This window comes from Seriola aureovittata, chromosome 8 (genome assembly GCF_021018895.1).
Source record: "Seriola aureovittata isolate HTS-2021-v1 ecotype China chromosome 8, ASM2101889v1, whole genome shotgun sequence".
NCBI classification, from domain to species: Eukaryota; Metazoa; Chordata; class Actinopteri; order Carangiformes; family Carangidae; genus Seriola; species Seriola aureovittata.
The window spans coordinates 12,134-28,065 of record NC_079371.1 but is presented as its reverse complement, the minus strand read 5'-3'; the positions used below and the strand labels follow the sequence as shown (position 1 = coordinate 28,065).

Below are 15,932 nucleotides of genomic sequence, written 5' to 3'. Positions count from 1 at the left end.
CACACCTGATTATTGATTATTTACAAAGAGCTGAAAGAAATCCAGGGCTGAGTCATGATTAACTAGACTGACAACCAATCATTTGAATAATTTTAATCAGTTTCAAAGTAACAACACAGTTCGTTTCCTGTTTTCAAATTAAAAGCCTGACATTAGTTTGATGTTGAATTCAAACTTCAAAAGTCACAAACTGAAACTTGTTTTTATTTCAGACATTTTGCAGATTGAATTAAAAACAGACTGACACATTAAGAGCATTTTAATTATTCATTACATTTCTGTTTCCTGTCTGTTACTTCCTCTCCAGACAGAGGCTAATTAGCATGAAGCTAAGAGTGGTACTGTAGTTTAATATTGTTCCTGCCGAAAAAACAGAACCCCAAATTAAATAAATAAAATAAACCTCAACCGACAAAAACCTGTCCTCATCCTGTCAACAGACTCCACCTGCTGACAGCTGCATTGTGGGTACTGTAGTGCTGAGCTGTGACCAGGTGTAGAGGGAGCGCTCGTTTCGTGGCGGGGAACATCCGGCCGGGCCCCGCAGAGTCTGCTTTAGGGCCAGACCTTCATGAATGCCAGCTGCTGAACGTCCCGCTGAGCTGGGACACCTGAACACAGAGAGACAGGCAGGTGAGAGAAAGGTGAGAGAAAGGTGAGAGGACAATCCATGTCAAATGACCTGTGCAGACTGCAGGGGCGGAGTCTAAGCAGACTGAATTCCACTTCCTATAGCGTTGGTGAGCTCCGGGCGGCTCTCACGGTGTAACAGCAGTTCTTTGGGCTTTGTTTCCCCCAGCTTCAATATAATTTCAATGGCTCAATTTTCTCTTCTTCTCTTCATTTATTCCTTTAATATTAGATTAAAGTTGGTTTAAAAACCAAGTACAGTCTTCATGAACTCTGTGTATGGTTTCCTGTGTGTGTTTACCTGTGTGTGCAGGCCTAAGTGGAAGAGAAGGACATGTGATCCACCTGGTTCATCTTCAGTTGGGTGTCGAGGATCTGACAGATCTCCTGGATGTTTGGGACGTAACCCGACTGAAGCTTCGACCACACAGGGACGTCTGAGAGACAGAGAGGACAATAATCACCATTACACCATCAGAGAGGGGATGATAATCTCTGTTACACCTCCCAGACCCCTCCAGGGAGGCGGTGGAAAAATCCTTTTTACTTCAGAAAGAATCACTCACTGTTCAGAGTAACATCATGTTGACTTGAACCAATCAGACTCACTGTTCAGAGTGACATCATGATATTTTGAACCAATCGGACTCACCATTCAGAGAGACCTCAAAGGCTCCAGTCGACAGGAAGTGAGTCTCCATCATGTTGCAGAGGAAGAAGGCCATGAGACAGGAGAAGATCTGAGAAAACACAGCCATGTGATGTTAGAGCCATCACCGTGGTAACAGCTGCAGCATCTGTTACCATGGTAAGAGGTACCTTGTTGTCCTGACTCCAGGTCCAAGCTCTTGGAGTCTCAAGGCCGAGGAGGAGGAAGGGGTTCTGACCACTGACAATGAGGAGGATGGACAGGAGCTTCAGGTAGGAGATCAGGTTACCCACAAACCTGGAGGTTGAGAGAGAGAGAGAGAGAGAGAGAGAAAGAGAGAGAGAGAGAGAGAGAGAGAGTGAGAGAGGCTGGAGGCTGTGTAGATGTCACAGCTCACCTGTTGAAGGGCGGGGGGCAGTGTGGTGATGTCACAGCTCACCTCTTGGGGGGTGGGGGGATGGGCAGTGTAGTGATGTCACAGCTCACCTGTTGAAGGGGGTGGGGGGGTAGTTTTCCCCCTCTATGCGGATGTCCGGGTACAGCTTGCTGATGGTGTGAGAGTAGTCCTGGAACACTTTGCTGTAACCTCAGGAGATGCTGGAAATATGTACAGAGGAAACACCCGGCAGGGGAGGTCAGTTGAAGTCAGATTTTATCTACCAGACTCAGTAGATTCCCTGTCTTTTGTCACAATCAGTTTTTACACTTTATCCAAATCAGTCAATCAACTGAGAGAAAAATCACCTGCAGTTCTGATCACTAGGACAAAGTCAAACGTACCATGACCCATTTGCTGCGGTGTAAGAATTTTACTGAGAGTTCATAGTAAATTTAATATGCCTGAGTTTTAGAGAGTGTCAGCTCAGACTGTAAACATTTCACATATCAAATCATTAATCCAGAAAATAATCGATCATGGAATGAACTGTGATAACTGATGTGAAACCAGCAGCTATCTATAGCTGATCTGATATATAACTCTGAGTCTCACAGTCTGTCCCCAGTCTCTTTCAGTCTTTATAAAACCTGTCTGACAAGCTATTAGCCTGTTAGCTGTTAGCCGTTAGCCTGCTAACGAACTCACCAGTACTGGAACCTGAGCACTGGCCCGGTGTAAAGGGAAGACTTGGCGGGTTTCCCGGGCTCTGCGTCCGGGGGAGAGAAGCCAGGGCTGTTGACCGGTGGATGTCCGCGCTGCGGGCTCGATCTACCGAGGTAAACGTCCCGGACAGTGAGAGCCGTGAAGAGGAGCAGAGCCGCCAGGAGGCCAGCCTGGCTGTATTCCGCCATGGCCGCTGTCCCACTTGAGGGCGGTGGGGAGGAAGGGGAGGAAGGGGACGAAGGGGAAGTGATTTCCTCCTACAAAGCTGCCGGTGTCAGACTTCACAATAAAAGACAAAAAGAGACTAGAGGATTACAGTAACTCAGCTGTCCTGTACTGCACTTAACTACAGTTCCAAGATACTTATACGTTACGTGAGTTGTTGTATTTCGAAGTACTTGTGCTTTACTTTTGATGAAATAAAAATTTGTAACTGAGTTATGAATTGTAGTTTTACTACTTTTACTGAGGTAAAGGATCTTCCACCTCTGGGTTTTTAATTTGAACCCTGAATAATTTGAGATCAATAGCTGTAAATGTCGGTGTTTTGTTTGAGTTGTCCTTCCTAGCCAAATGACATGTTCACCAATGCTCCAGTTTTAATGTTTATGTTTTCTTTGATTGTCTTGAAAGACCACTAAATAAAACGTCTGCTTAATGGAGTTATGAACATATTTTTATTAACTGTTTTAAAAAGCACTATTCTGATCCATTTGCAGTAGCTTTTCAATACAAGAAACAACATAATGACATTTAATAAGACGCATATATACAGTACGCTGCCCTCCGTTTCTACGCATTACGGTTTCATGCTTTTATTGTGAAAGTTCGATTGTGCATATTCCGGTTTGAGTTTGGCGTGTGGAAGTTTCCGGTAAATTCCCGTCTGTCAGCTGATTATCTGCTCATGATCTGCGTTTTTAGATTTTCTAAATAATTATACTTTATCGTTTTTAATTTTTTTTTTTTTTTTTTTTAAATAACGACCTCTATATGACATCACATTTGCCTGTCACACGGCGGTAAACAGAATGACGTCATATGTGTGGGACGCTGAGTTGCCGGTGGATGGAGGAGTGAAGGTGACAGAATAATAATAAAATTGAATTTAGTGATTTATTCTCCTCCGCTCTGAAACTCGGGAACTCCTCACCTGAGCGCTGACGTCACAGAGGTTCGTTCAGGTTTATTTTTCACAGTAGAATGATCTTCAGTGAATTTGGTTCGGTTTGTGCTGTAATAACTGATGATTAGATAGTTATTGATCTGCCAGATCTGTACACATAGTTATTGATTAGATAGTTACTCAGATAGTCTTTTATTCATAATGTAGTTTGAACTGTGTGTTGATAACCAGCTTCTTAGTACAGGTTATCAGGTTAATGTTAGGTTCATTCAAGCCAGATAACTAAAAGTTATCCTGGGTTTGTTGAACTTGCTTCGTTGTTCAGGCCTCTGTACTGAAAAGGCCTGCTCAGGTTTAGGGACCTGGACTCAGTCCTGTTTGTCTCTTTGTGTTTTAGGACTTTGTGGGAGGTGGGGGTCACCATGTGGAGTGTGGGGGGATCAGTGAGGTCCAGCCTCCTGCAGCTCCGCCTCCCTCAGCTTCCCGTTCGAGGAGTCTGTTCAACTGTGATCCACAGGAAGTCAACTGCACCTGGTCTCACCTGGTCTGCACCTGCATCTGTTGGACTCACTTCAGCCTGCTGTCAGAGGTCACTTGTCAGGACTGCCTCAGGTGTCAGTGGTGGGGATGTTGCTGGTGTTGCAGGTGCATCCGGCTGGTACAGCAGCCTGGCGGACTCTGCTCTGGTTCACCTGTGTGAACACTTCCTGGTGAGTGTGCAGCAGGTGAGCGGGCTGCCATGGTGGATGAGTATTGCTGTGGCAACGTTATCAGTCAGGACACTCATCACCCTGCCGCTTGCCGCCTACCAGCTGGTCATCGTCTCCAAGGTGAGTCTGGAGGGGTGGAGTGGGGCTCTGATAGATCAGGATGACTCTGTGGTCTGACATGGTCTGACAGGACGATTCAGAATCCGTCAAATGTTCTGAGTCACTGATCTAAACTGATAATATTTGTATCAATACAAACTGCATTTAAAACCCCAGAATCGGTCAGATTGTGATTAACTGATTGATTAATTAAACTGTCAGAAACAAAGAGGAAATGTTTTTATGTGTAATGATTCAGAAGCTCAGCTGTTATATGTTAGTGTGCTGAGCTTCACTTCCTGCAGGGGGCGACATGCTGCCCCCGCTGTGGCTGAACCTCCAGCAGCTCTTCATGATAACAACAACAACAACAACAACAACACATCATTCAAACAGCAATTTATGTTTGGATCAGATGTTTTTATACGTCTGACGTCAGAGGCTGATGTAAATCCATCAGATGAAGTGGACCAGGACCAAGACTGGATGTTCAGCAGCCACACATCACATACACACTGATAAATGTTCACACACACACACTCAGCCCCGATGTGTCTGAAACCACAGTGAGCAGATGTTTTAGTAAATGAGTTTTTATTAGATTTACAGTACTGTGCAAAAGTTTTAGGCAGGTGTGAAAAATGCTGTAAACTAAGAATGCTTTCAAAAATATAAATAATAATTGTTTGTTTTTATCAATTTACAAAATGCAAAGTGAGCGAACAAAAGAAAAATCTAAATCAAATAAATATTTGGTGTTACTACCCTTTGCCTTCAAACCAGCATCAATTCTTACAGGTACACTTGCAAAGTCAGGGATTTTGTAGGATTATAGTCAGGTGTATGATCAACCAATTATACCAAACAGGTGCTAATGATCATCAGTTTCACATGTAGGTTGACACACAGTCATTAACTGAAACAGAAACAGCTGTGTAGGAAGCTTAAAACTGGGTGAGGAGCAGCCAAACTCTGCTACCAAGGTGAGGTTGTGGAAGACAGTTTCATGTCACAGATGTGCTGTTTTGAAGAAGCACAAAGACACGAGCAACGTTGAGGATCGTAGACGCAGTGGTCGGCCAAGGAAACTTAGTGAAATCAGAAGATGTCCAGCAGCTCCATCGGCTCATAACTGGCAGAAACCGGCGGGACCCAGTTACACCCGTCTACTGTCCGGAGAAGTCTGGTCAGAAGTGGTCTTCATGGAAGAGCTTCAGCCTAAAAGCCATACCTCCGACATGGAAATGAGGCCAAGTGACTCAACTTTGCACGAAAACATAGGAACTGGGCAGCAGAAAAATGGCAGCAGGTGCTCTGGACTGATGAGTCAAAATTTGAAATATTTGGCTGTAGCAGAAGGCGGTTTGTTCTGCGAAAGGCTGGAGAGCGGAACAATAATCAGTGTCTGCAGCCAACAGTGAAGCAGGGTGGAGGTTCCTTGCAAGTTTGGGTCTGCATTTCTGCAAATGGAGTTGGACATTTGGTCAGGATTAATGGTGTCCTCAATGCTGAGAAATACAGGCTGATACTTATGCATCATGCAATACCATCAGGGAGGCGTACGATTCCCCCCAAATTTATTCTGCAGCAGGACAACGACCCCAAACATACAGCCAATGTCATTAAGAACTATCTTCAGGGTAAAGAACAGGAAGTCCTGGAGGTGATGGTACGGCCCCCACAGAGCTCTGACCTCAACATCATGGAGTCTGTCTGGGATTACATGAAGAGACAGAAGGATCTGAGGAAGCCTACGTCCACAGAAGATCTGTGGTTAGTTCTCCGAGATGTTTGGAGTTCCTTCAAAAACTGTGTGCAAGTGAAACTAGAAGAATTGATGCTGTTTTGAAGGCAAAGGGTGGTCACAGCAAATATTGATATGATTTATGTTTCTCTTCTGTTCATTCACTGCATTTTGTTAATTGATGAAAATAAACTAACACTTCAATTTTTGAAAGCTTTCTTAGTTTACAACATTTTTTAACACCTGCCTAAAACTTTTGCACAGTACTGTACATCTTCAGTAGGAACCAATGAGCTCAGAGCTGAGAGACACAGAGGAGGGAAGAGTTAAGAGACGGATCAACACACTGTTGGTTTGAGTCCTACCATGAGATTTAAACACAGAATAACCAGAGGTAAACTTTCATTCCAAGTCATAATATTGTTTTAGGTTGTGTTGTCTAATATACAAACATTTAATTATGTAAATATATAAACTTGTGAATATACAAACTGAGGTCAGTGACTCATGTCTGTAAATCTGAACTGTGAGTTTAAACAGTTTGTCCTCCGAGTAATGAAACATTTCAGGAATGCAGACATCAGCCACACTCTCCCACGATTCTCTCCTCCTCCTCCAGATGTTCTCTCATCCTCAGGGACATCCACATTAAATGTGTAAACATCTTTTTCCTTCATCTAGACTAAAACTGAGTTTTTTGTAGACATGTGTGTTGAAGAACCCCCCACCCCCCACCCCCCCATCACCCGGTTCAATCTCTGACTGAAATAGAGGGCCCCCTCCCTAACAGCTCACTTTCTTCCGATTGGCCGTACATCTTGAAGCTGTCTGTCTTTATACATGATCCTGTTTGCATGTTATTTCGCGTGTTCGCATCCACACAACTACCTGTTCCTCCATCACGGTAACCATAGTAACCTCCAGCTGATGTGTAGGTGGAGGCGCTGCAGATGGAGATCTCTGAGCTGGCGAAGAGACTTCGATACGAAGTTTCAGTCCGAGCAAGAGAGAGAGGCTGGACCGACAAACAGAGCCGGTAACTAACAAACAAACAAAAAAAACCTCTGTCAGTAGGTTCTTATCTTAATTTACTCTATCTCCTCAAACTCATCATCCTGCTGTCTGGTGTTTGTGTTGTTGTTCTCTGTTCAGGTTCCACTTCCAGAAGAATCTGCGTCATCTTGTTTCTCAGCTCTACATCAGAGACAACTGTCACCCCTTCAAAGCCAGTCTGCTGGTCTGGGTTCAGCTGCCCCTCTGGATCAGCCTCTCTCTGGCCCTTCGAAACCTGAGCCTGGATCAGTCTGGTAAGGACAGAATGTGGACTGGAATTTGGACCAGTCATGGATTAGTCTGGCTTAGTCCTGGTCCTGAGGTCTGTACTATGAATCAGGATCTGAGGTCATCAGGTAACTTCAGGTTTAACTCTGGGTTTTCAGTCCTACGACGGTGGTTAGCTTGTTACCAGATAAGTCACCATGGTAACTGATGCTGAACTCCTAACCTGCTCCGGATCAGATCAAAACCTGTCAACAGCCAAACTACTGAACAATCAGATCACTGGAAACACTGTGACTAGAATCTCATCTTTCTACAGGAGCCCGACAGGGACAAAAGAGTTTACAATAAAGTGATCAATAATAATGATCAGTATTGATATTTGTATTGATCAGTGAATGGTTTTAAAACAGAGGAGAGTGTATCACTTAATAACTCCATAATAACTGGTCTGGTAATAAATAATAAATAACAGTCTGACATTCACTTAAACTGTTTCATCACATGTTCAAACAGTTTGTTCTTAATCAGACAAAAGAAGGAACTTGATGATTCATGATCTTATTTACAGTCAAATTATTATTTGTTTACATTTCACATGATGATGTCACTATAACTGAATTTACCTGCAAGTGTCAGTGTTTCTTCTGCCAGACTAATCCAGGACTGGTCCATATTCATACTTTATTCATGGTTCTGATGATGTTGTTTGTAATTAAAACTCTTCCTCTGTCACATGAACAACCTTGTATTTGGACAGGTAAACCAGTTACCTGAACCAGGTGATAACCAGCTTCATAGTACAGGTTATCAGGACAATGTCAAGTTCAGTTTAACCAGATAAAGACAAGTTATCCTGGATTTGTTGAACCTGCTCTGTAGTCCAGGCCTCTGGACTCTGGATCAGTCCTGGTCCAGGACTTTAACCTGTGTATTATTTGTGCAGCGCTGCAGTGTGATCTGGCAGCAGGGGGCGCTCTGTGGTTCCCGGACCTCACCTCACCTGACTCCACCTGGATCTTGCCGGTCTGTCTGGGACTCATCAACCTTCTCATTGTGGAGGTCAGTCTGTCAGCAGGGGTGTGATCACCTGACCTATGATGTTATGTCTAACTCCCTGTCCTCTTCTTCTTCAGGTGTTTTCTCTTCAGAGAGTCAGTCCGACTCGGTTCCAGAAGCTGGTCCTGAACTTCATCAGAGGATTCTCAGTCCTGATGATCCCCATCGCTGCTACCGTCCCCTCGGTGAGTAGAAGGCCGGTCCCTCACTTTTCACCATTTCCTCTACAGTGTCATTGAATCAGCAGGTTTATGAAGATTAATTAGTGACGTGTGCTCGTGCTTCCAGCAATGGTAACATTATTAGTATTTATTATTATTATTATAGTAACAGTATGTTTCAGACCTTCTGTGCTTCATCTGTGAAAGATTGAGTCTGAAGGTCTCAGGGTGGATCCAGGTTCAAGTTCAGGTGCAGAAGGAATGCAGGTTTACATGTTGGGATCTGTTCACATTCCTCTCAGTGTTGCGTGTTTGTCACATGTTGATCAGATTAAACACATACAGACATGTTTTTTCTGAGATCAGGACCTGCACCAGGGCCCGCAGCTCTGAAGACATGTTTCTGATGGAGGACAAAAGTCTTTACAGTGACTTAGACCTGAACCAGACCAGAACCAGACCTGAATCAGACCTGTATAAGACCTGTAGAGACCTGATAGTTTATTACTTTACTTTGTATTTTATTTTGAATTGCTCTTCCTGTATGGTGTCTCTCACTCTTTAACATCACTTTGTTTTTTGTTTCTGCCCCCCCCCCCCCTCCAGTCCATGGCTCTGTACTGGTTTACCTCCAGTCTGTTGGGATTCAGTCACAACCTTCTCCTTCGTTCTCCTGCGATCCACAAAATCCTCAAACTCCAAACTGCTCGCTCAGACTCTCCATACAGAGACCTGCTGTCTGCATTCATCAGCAAATACTACAAATAAATACACAGACTACTTCAAATATAAAGTACTTCAGCTGTATATATGTTTTCTATCAGTGTGCCTCAGACCTGTTCCATGTGATTTATGGTTTAAACATTCAAACTCTTGTTAAATTATTATCCATGAACATTCATAACACTCTAATACTCATTGTTAAAATTTCATAATATTACAATAAACTCTGCAGTTAAATCCTGCTCTGTAAGAACTGAACCAAAAAGAGTTTGAACAATAACAGGAAGAATAAATGTGACCTCTGACTCTGGGATATTTCCTGTTTGTTTTTATCCCACCGACCAGCTGACAATTGACATCCTGCCGTTTTATAAAGCCCTCAAACATCCATGAACGTCTCCTAAATGTCTGAAATGTCTTTGAAACATCTCCTGAACATCTCTTACTCCATTTACACCTGGCATTAAAATGTGTTTTGGTCAAATGCACACAAAATGGATTGAGGACGGATTGTGATCCGATCGACTAAACCACCTCTAGAGATGTTTATATTAAAATTATATCTAGATACAATTACAATAGAATTAACACCTGTGAAACGTCTCTGAAATTTAAAATGACTTAATGAATCAGCTATATGTTTGTTTACAATCTTAGAGGAAGAACTCATAAAACTTGAATCACAGCAGTTTCCCATTCTTCCAGCTGATCACATCATTTAACTGTTGTTTCCATTTATGATACATGATATTCTACAGAAATTCATTGACCCTGATTCAATAATGAACAGATACAACACGTCCTGGATGATGCCGCCAGTTTGACATAAAGACTAAATCTCATCTTTCAGTTATTTATTGTTAAAAATTTTTAAATTCCCCCAACCTAATCAACCCCCAACCCCCTTTGCTTAAAGCTAATTGTATATTAATGAAAGTATTTTAAAAAAACCTGCAGCAGTTTTTATTAAAAACATCAGTTCAAACACTGAATATATATATATAATATATATGAAATATTTTCTTCACTGAACTCAGATTAAGTCTGGACTTTTAATGTTGATTTCATTTTTTTATCATCCAAATCTTTTCATTTATTATTATTGTAGTATTAGTAATAGCAGTAGTACTACTAGTAGTACTACTAGTAGTACTAATTTTAGTATTCAGTTGTTCCTGGTCTGTGACTGGGATCAGTTCTGGGTTTGAGGCGGAGTCTGCAGCTTTTAACAGCTCAGTCTGCAGATCAGACCTCAGACTGTTACAGACTGTCACAGAGTCCAGATCAGAGATCTCCATCAGACAACAATGAAGTCTTTCATCTTTCTGTGTCTGCTTCCGGTCCTCACGACCCTCCCGGTGCTCTCGGTCCGGGTCTCATCGGGTTCGAGCTGCGGACAGTGTGACCCGGCTCAGTGCGCTCCTCTCCCGGCGGAGGGCTGTGCCGCCGGTTCTCTGCTGGACTCCTGCGGCTGCTGCTCGGTCTGCGCCGCGGCGGAGGGAGAGCTGTGCGGCGGCCGCCGCGCGGCAGCGCGCCGCTGCGGCTCTGGACTGGAGTGCGTCAAAAGCGATGAGGACAAGAAGAACAAGCTAGGAGTCTGCGTTTGTAAAACCAACTACGAGGTCTGCGGGACCGACGGGGTGACGTACAAGAGTGGCTGCACCCTGAAGAGCGCCAGCCTGAAAGGCCAGAGCGAAGGGAAAGAACCCATCAACGTCCAGAACAAGGGCCGCTGCGCCACAGGTGAGTGACATCATACAGGTGAGACTGCTGATGACAGGTGAGGTCAGGCAGACCGGACACAGGTGTGTCAGTGTGACAGAAAGAGTTGATCAGAAAATGATAGTGTGCAGTATTGATGAGAATCAGTGATCAGTGATCAATGAACTGTGTTCCCGCCTTGCTGATGGTCTGACAAGAACAGGCTCTGATCTCTGATAATCCACCATGATCCCTCTGAAATCACCAAATTCCTTTCTACATGAAAACCCTCTGAGAAAACTGAATTCCTCTGATTCCTGGGACCTGCTGCATCCTGCTGCACCCTGAGTCTCTGCAACTAAACTTTATTTAAATTTCTCTAATTTAACCCTGTCTGTTACCTGTCTGTCTGTCTGCAGCTCCGGTCATCGTCACTCCTCCAGGTGAAGTCTACAATGTGAGCGGCTCTCAGGTGTACCTGAGCTGTGAGGCGGTGGGCGTACCCACACCTGTTCTCACATGGAAGAAGGTGAGTGAGTCCCAGTTTAAACCTGATAGGAACATGAATATGTGCTGGTGTTTCTCTGAGCTGCAGTGCCTGCACTCTCCCTCTTCCTGTTTCTGCTGATTTCCTGTTTCCTGCTAGTGTTTGTTGAGACAATAAAAGTCTGCAGGGACTCCACCTAAAAATAAAAAACAGGAAATAAATCTCAGCTGAACTGAACTGAACGATGGAGGAGCTTTTATTTTTTTGAAAACCTCGTGCTGGACTCCAGACACTACCTGTACAAATCAACCAGAGGACAGAAAGTCCTCCACTCTCCAGTAACATTTAATGTCAGTGAAGTCTGCTGGTTATAAACAACAGTATATGTACACTTAGGGAGCAGTTTATTAGGAACACTGACACTGGGTCAGGCCTCGTTACTCTGAGACTCTGCTCCATGTTAACTACATCACATCCTCCTGTTTTACCACATCCACTTCAATTTAACTTGATTTGTATAGCACCAAATCATAACAGACATTATCTTCACAGAGTCAGGTCCAGACCGTAGAACATTATAGAGAGAAACCATAAGAGAGGAACAACTCCTTTAAAGTACCAGACTCAGTATCTGAGGAGAGAAAATACAAAGTTAGGGACATGAAGCAGTTTGATATAAATGTAGAGAAACATCTGGATCCAGAGGTTTAATTACTGCAAACTTAAAGGATTGTGGTTCATGTTAATAAATGTACATTGATCAGATCTAATGTAGAAGTGTTGATTAAAGGTCTGGACTCAGAAGTTCACTGTCATGTTGATGAAACCAGTTTGTGACATGGAGCCTGATCCTGCTGGAAGGAGCCATGAAGGATGAACATGTTCAGCAACAACTATCAGATATCTGACCTCTCTTATCAACACAGAGCTGCTGCTCACTGGATGTAAAAACTCTAGAATGTGTTGTGAGTGAAAATCCAGGAGATCAGCAGCTTCAGATACAGGTCCAGGTGTTCCTAATAAAGTGAAAAAAAGTCGAGAACATTTTATTAATTTAAGATCAACAAGGTGAAAAAATAATGTATATGTAGAAATTTTCCTGATATGAGCTCATATGTCAGCTCCAGCCTCAGGTCTTCAGGTATGTGCAGGTGTGTTCAGGTGTGTTCAGGTGTGTTCAGGTGTTAGTGCATCTGTCAGCAGCTTCAGACTCTGCTGAAGCTTGAACTCACTGAGCTGTGGAGGAGACAGAGACGAGCTGCAGCCTGTTTCTGATCCCGTCAGAGATGAAGGACGAGGGCGAGTGCGAGCAGGTTGACGAGTCTGAAGGTAACAAACTTCAAAGTAAAACAGACAAGTGACATCATCATGAGGCCCCGCCTCCAGCAGAGCGCAGATCACTTGATGAACTGTAGCGTCCAACCTGAGGCTCAGGGCCCTCAGTGGGTCGTCACTTCACTCTAACAGGGATTCAGTGAATGAATTATAACGAAGTAAAGCTCAGATTATATTTAGTGACTGACAGTTGTCTGTTAATATGAAGCATCTCGGATCAGTTACATGTGAAGAAATTAACTTCACGCTTTAATTTAGTCTGAAACTGTTTGACAGACACAGTGAGTGAACACAACTGTTCATTTGTCTGTGAAAAAGAAATATTATACACAAGTCAGAGATACAGCCTGTGATGATGATGATGATGATGATGATGCTCGGTGTCTTCCCTCAGGTCCTCAATGGGAAGAAGAAGATGGAGCTTCTTCCTGGAGACAGAGACAATCTGGCAATTCAGACCAGAGGAGGACCAGAGAAACATGAAGTGACCGGCTGGGTGCTGGTCAGTGATCTATATATACACTCACACACATATATATATATACATTATACACACACACACACACACATATATATATATATATATATAGTGTACATGATATGACAGCAGCTCTCTGTTGGACCGATGAGAAGGATCTGCTGTTTTTATTTCAGATCTCTCCTCTGACCAAAGAAGAAGAAGGATCGTATGAGTGTCATGCCACGAACTCTAAAGGTGAAGCTTCAGCTGTGGGAGCCATTCACCTGGTCCAGTCCATCGATGACATCATCGTCAAGACAGGTATTGACAAAAAACAAACACAAAGTCACAAATACGACAAATTAAACAACATCATTGTAGAGAGATACCAACAACATAACCAAAAATCAGTGATAAAAAATAAATAAACAAACACAAAGTCAGACGAAGAGGAAGAAACTGAAGAAGTATATCATTGATCTCACTACTGATTTAGAAAATACCAACACTCCCTGAACTCATCACGGTAATGTAAAATATGCTGAGACCTTTAAATTTGAAGAATAAACGTCAACATTAAAAGCGTTCCACATTAATCTAAGAGCATAGAATAAAAACATTTTCACATCAATTATATGAATTAAGTATTATAAATGTAATAATCTATAAATTATATTAATTAAAAAAAAGAGAGAGGTACATTCATAGGAAATAATAATTTGAATTTCACATAAAAATCTCTGACTGATGATGTCATTTCCTTTCAGTGACGAAGGAAGATGAACTGTGATCAGCTGGTCAGAGATCAATGAAGACGATCTTCACAGGAAACATTTTTTAAACTTTAAAACTGAATTTTCTTATTTTCTTTCTTTGAAACTTTATTTAGAATTTTAGTTGCAACTTTGTTGTTTACTCGTTCTAAGTTTAGAGGTGAGATTCAGGGTTGAGGGTTTTCTTCTTGCTTTCAACTGACGAAACATCTGGATTCAAACTTTTTGTTAAAATAAACTTTTCTTCTTTTAATGTTTTACACTTTTATATTTCATCGTTTTTTCCCTCTGAGCAGCAATTTAAGTCAATCAGGCTTTTATTTTGGAAAGACTTTAATCTGATTTTAAGATTAATTCATTGATACAGGTCACCATGGCAACAGCGCGGATGCTTCACTGATGTGTCTGAATGTTTTCACGTTGACGGAGAACAAACGTTTTGTTTTTATTATTTCTGATAAATTTATTGATCTGAACAGTTTATTTCTGAAACTTTATTGATCAATTCTGAATTGACGTGAACATTAAACTCTTTCCTCTGAACTTCAGTTTGTTTCTTGGTGGAAAATGAAAAATATTTTCATGTTTTTCTCTGAATAAAATAAAATGTCCTTCACTGTCATGTTTTGTCATTTTTATTGCGTGAAACTGATCAATAATCAATATTTTCACTTTCTGAGAGGTTTTCTGGAAACAACATTTTATGATTAAATATTCAAGGGATGTCTGAATTTCTTTGACTGAAAAACTTTTATTCTCCGTACATGTTGAACTGAACCCTTATTTTAATTATTGTTTGCATGAAAGAGCTTTTTCCAGAAAACCTCCTGATACATTATTAGTGATGTTACTGCAAAATAAAGTGTCAAAGTGTAAATTCAGCAGTTAAACTGAATCACGTCTCACGCAACCTTTGACCTCTGATCTGGTCGTGAGTATATTGAGTATTTATTTTAATACTTGAAGTACATTTTCCTGAATATACTTTCACTACTACTTATACTTTCACTGAAGCAACACTGAATGCAGGACTTTGACTGGTGAAGGAGTATTCTTATAGTGTGGTGGTAGTACTTGTGTGAGTGGTAGTAGTACCAGTAACTTCCTGTTTAACTCTGGGTTTTCCGTCCTACGATGGTGGTTCAGTTGTAACTGAGGTAAATCACCATGGTAACTTACGCTGAACTCCTAACCTGCTCCGGCGCAGGTTAACTTCAGAGGATCAGATCAAAAGCTGTCAACAGCCAAACTAATGACCAATCAAATCATGGGAATAACTGAGTCATCATCCCTACAGGATCCTGACAGGGACAAAAGAGTTCACAATAAAGTGATCAATAATAACAAGCACTAGATATAAAATATAAATCACTGGAATAGTTTTCCTGTTTGAGTCTTTCCATGTGTCAGTCTGGTTTTTAAAACAAAACTTCTAAAGAATTCACAGTTTATCACACTAAATAAATATACAATAACTATTATAGCTTCATTTTAATTGAACAAATATTCTTTAATCGACAGGATTCCTGACAGTGTAGATGATTTTACTCTCTTCTTCATCACTGCAGCTCAGAACATGAAGAGACTGTGACAACTGGAGATAAAAACTAAACCTGACTAAACCAGACTGACTCATCAGACAGCAACTAGTCCTCTCGTCTTCCTCTCCTCTCTGCAGCAGAAACAGTCTGACATTAACTTTAACTGTTTTATCTGCACCACATGTTCATTAGTTTGTTCATCATCAGACAAGAGCATTAATACTCAAACATAATGACAATTCATGCACTTATTTACAATATATCTTTAGTCTGACTTTAATAGAAATTACATTTAGACATGGAAATAATATTTTTTAATTCCAGTCATCTGATCATATTGTTTACATTTTACCT

The 15,932-nt window shown here is 41.8% G+C and overlaps 3 protein-coding genes across 4 annotated transcripts; 2 read left to right on the top strand and 1 right to left on the bottom strand.

Moving 5' to 3' along the window:
- Positions 1 to 78: 78 nt before the first annotated feature.
- selenot2 (selenoprotein T, 2) lies at positions 79 to 2,615 on the bottom strand. Of its 2 annotated transcripts, none has more exons than XM_056382725.1 (6): positions 2,364 to 2,615; positions 1,766 to 1,876; positions 1,450 to 1,576; positions 1,283 to 1,370; positions 976 to 1,067; positions 79 to 611 (listed from the first exon to the last, which is right to left on the bottom strand). In XM_056382725.1, the coding sequence occupies exons 1-6, from the start codon at positions 2,567 to 2,569 to the stop codon at positions 570 to 572; spliced, it is 666 nt and encodes a 221-aa protein (XP_056238700.1). In that variant the 5' UTR covers positions 2,570 to 2,615; the 3' UTR covers positions 79 to 569. The 2 variants fall into 2 exon arrangements, with proteins under 2 accessions (XP_056238700.1, XP_056238701.1); XM_056382726.1 differs by having other exon boundaries at positions 932 to 1,067; positions 2,364 to 2,611.
- Positions 2,616 to 2,710: 95 nt separating this feature from the next.
- On the top strand, positions 2,711 to 9,669 carry LOC130173444 (cytochrome c oxidase assembly protein COX18, mitochondrial). Its single transcript, XM_056382723.1, has 7 exons — positions 2,711 to 3,555; positions 3,905 to 4,337; positions 6,996 to 7,096; positions 7,213 to 7,367; positions 8,285 to 8,400; positions 8,475 to 8,582; positions 9,165 to 9,669. The coding sequence occupies exons 2-7, from the start codon at positions 3,930 to 3,932 to the stop codon at positions 9,324 to 9,326; spliced, it is 1,050 nt and encodes a 349-aa protein (XP_056238698.1). The 5' UTR covers positions 2,711 to 3,555; positions 3,905 to 3,929; the 3' UTR covers positions 9,327 to 9,669.
- An 849-nt stretch (positions 9,670 to 10,518) lies between these two features.
- igfbp7 (insulin-like growth factor binding protein 7) lies at positions 10,519 to 14,659 on the top strand. Its single transcript, XM_056382724.1, has 5 exons — positions 10,519 to 11,024; positions 11,402 to 11,511; positions 13,199 to 13,306; positions 13,459 to 13,585; positions 14,032 to 14,659. Exons 1-5 carry the CDS (start codon positions 10,589 to 10,591, stop codon positions 14,052 to 14,054), a joined length of 804 nt encoding a protein of 267 aa, XP_056238699.1. The 5' UTR covers positions 10,519 to 10,588; the 3' UTR covers positions 14,055 to 14,659.
- The last annotated feature ends 1,273 nt before the right edge of the window (positions 14,660 to 15,932 follow it).

Bases quoted from the DNA above. Each gene is read 5' to 3' on its own strand.
- LOC130173444 (XM_056382723.1), top strand. From the start codon at position 3,930: ATGTGGAGTGTGGGGGGATCAGTGAGGTCCAGCCTCCTGCAGCTCCGC. The intron at 4,338-6,995 runs GTGAGTCTGGAG...GCTGATGTGTAG, and splicing joins AGCTGGTCATCGTCTCCAAG to GTGGAGGCGCTGCAGATGGA. The intron at 8,583-9,164 runs GTGAGTAGAAGG...CCCCCCCTCCAG, and splicing joins TCGCTGCTACCGTCCCCTCG to TCCATGGCTCTGTACTGGTT.
- igfbp7 (XM_056382724.1), top strand. From the start codon at position 10,589: ATGAAGTCTTTCATCTTTCTGTGTCTGCTTCCGGTCCTCACGACCCTC. The intron at 11,512-13,198 runs GTGAGTGAGTCC...GTCTTCCCTCAG, and splicing joins CTGTTCTCACATGGAAGAAG to GTCCTCAATGGGAAGAAGAA. The intron at 13,586-14,031 runs GTATTGACAAAA...ATTTCCTTTCAG, and splicing joins TGACATCATCGTCAAGACAG to TGACGAAGGAAGATGAACTG.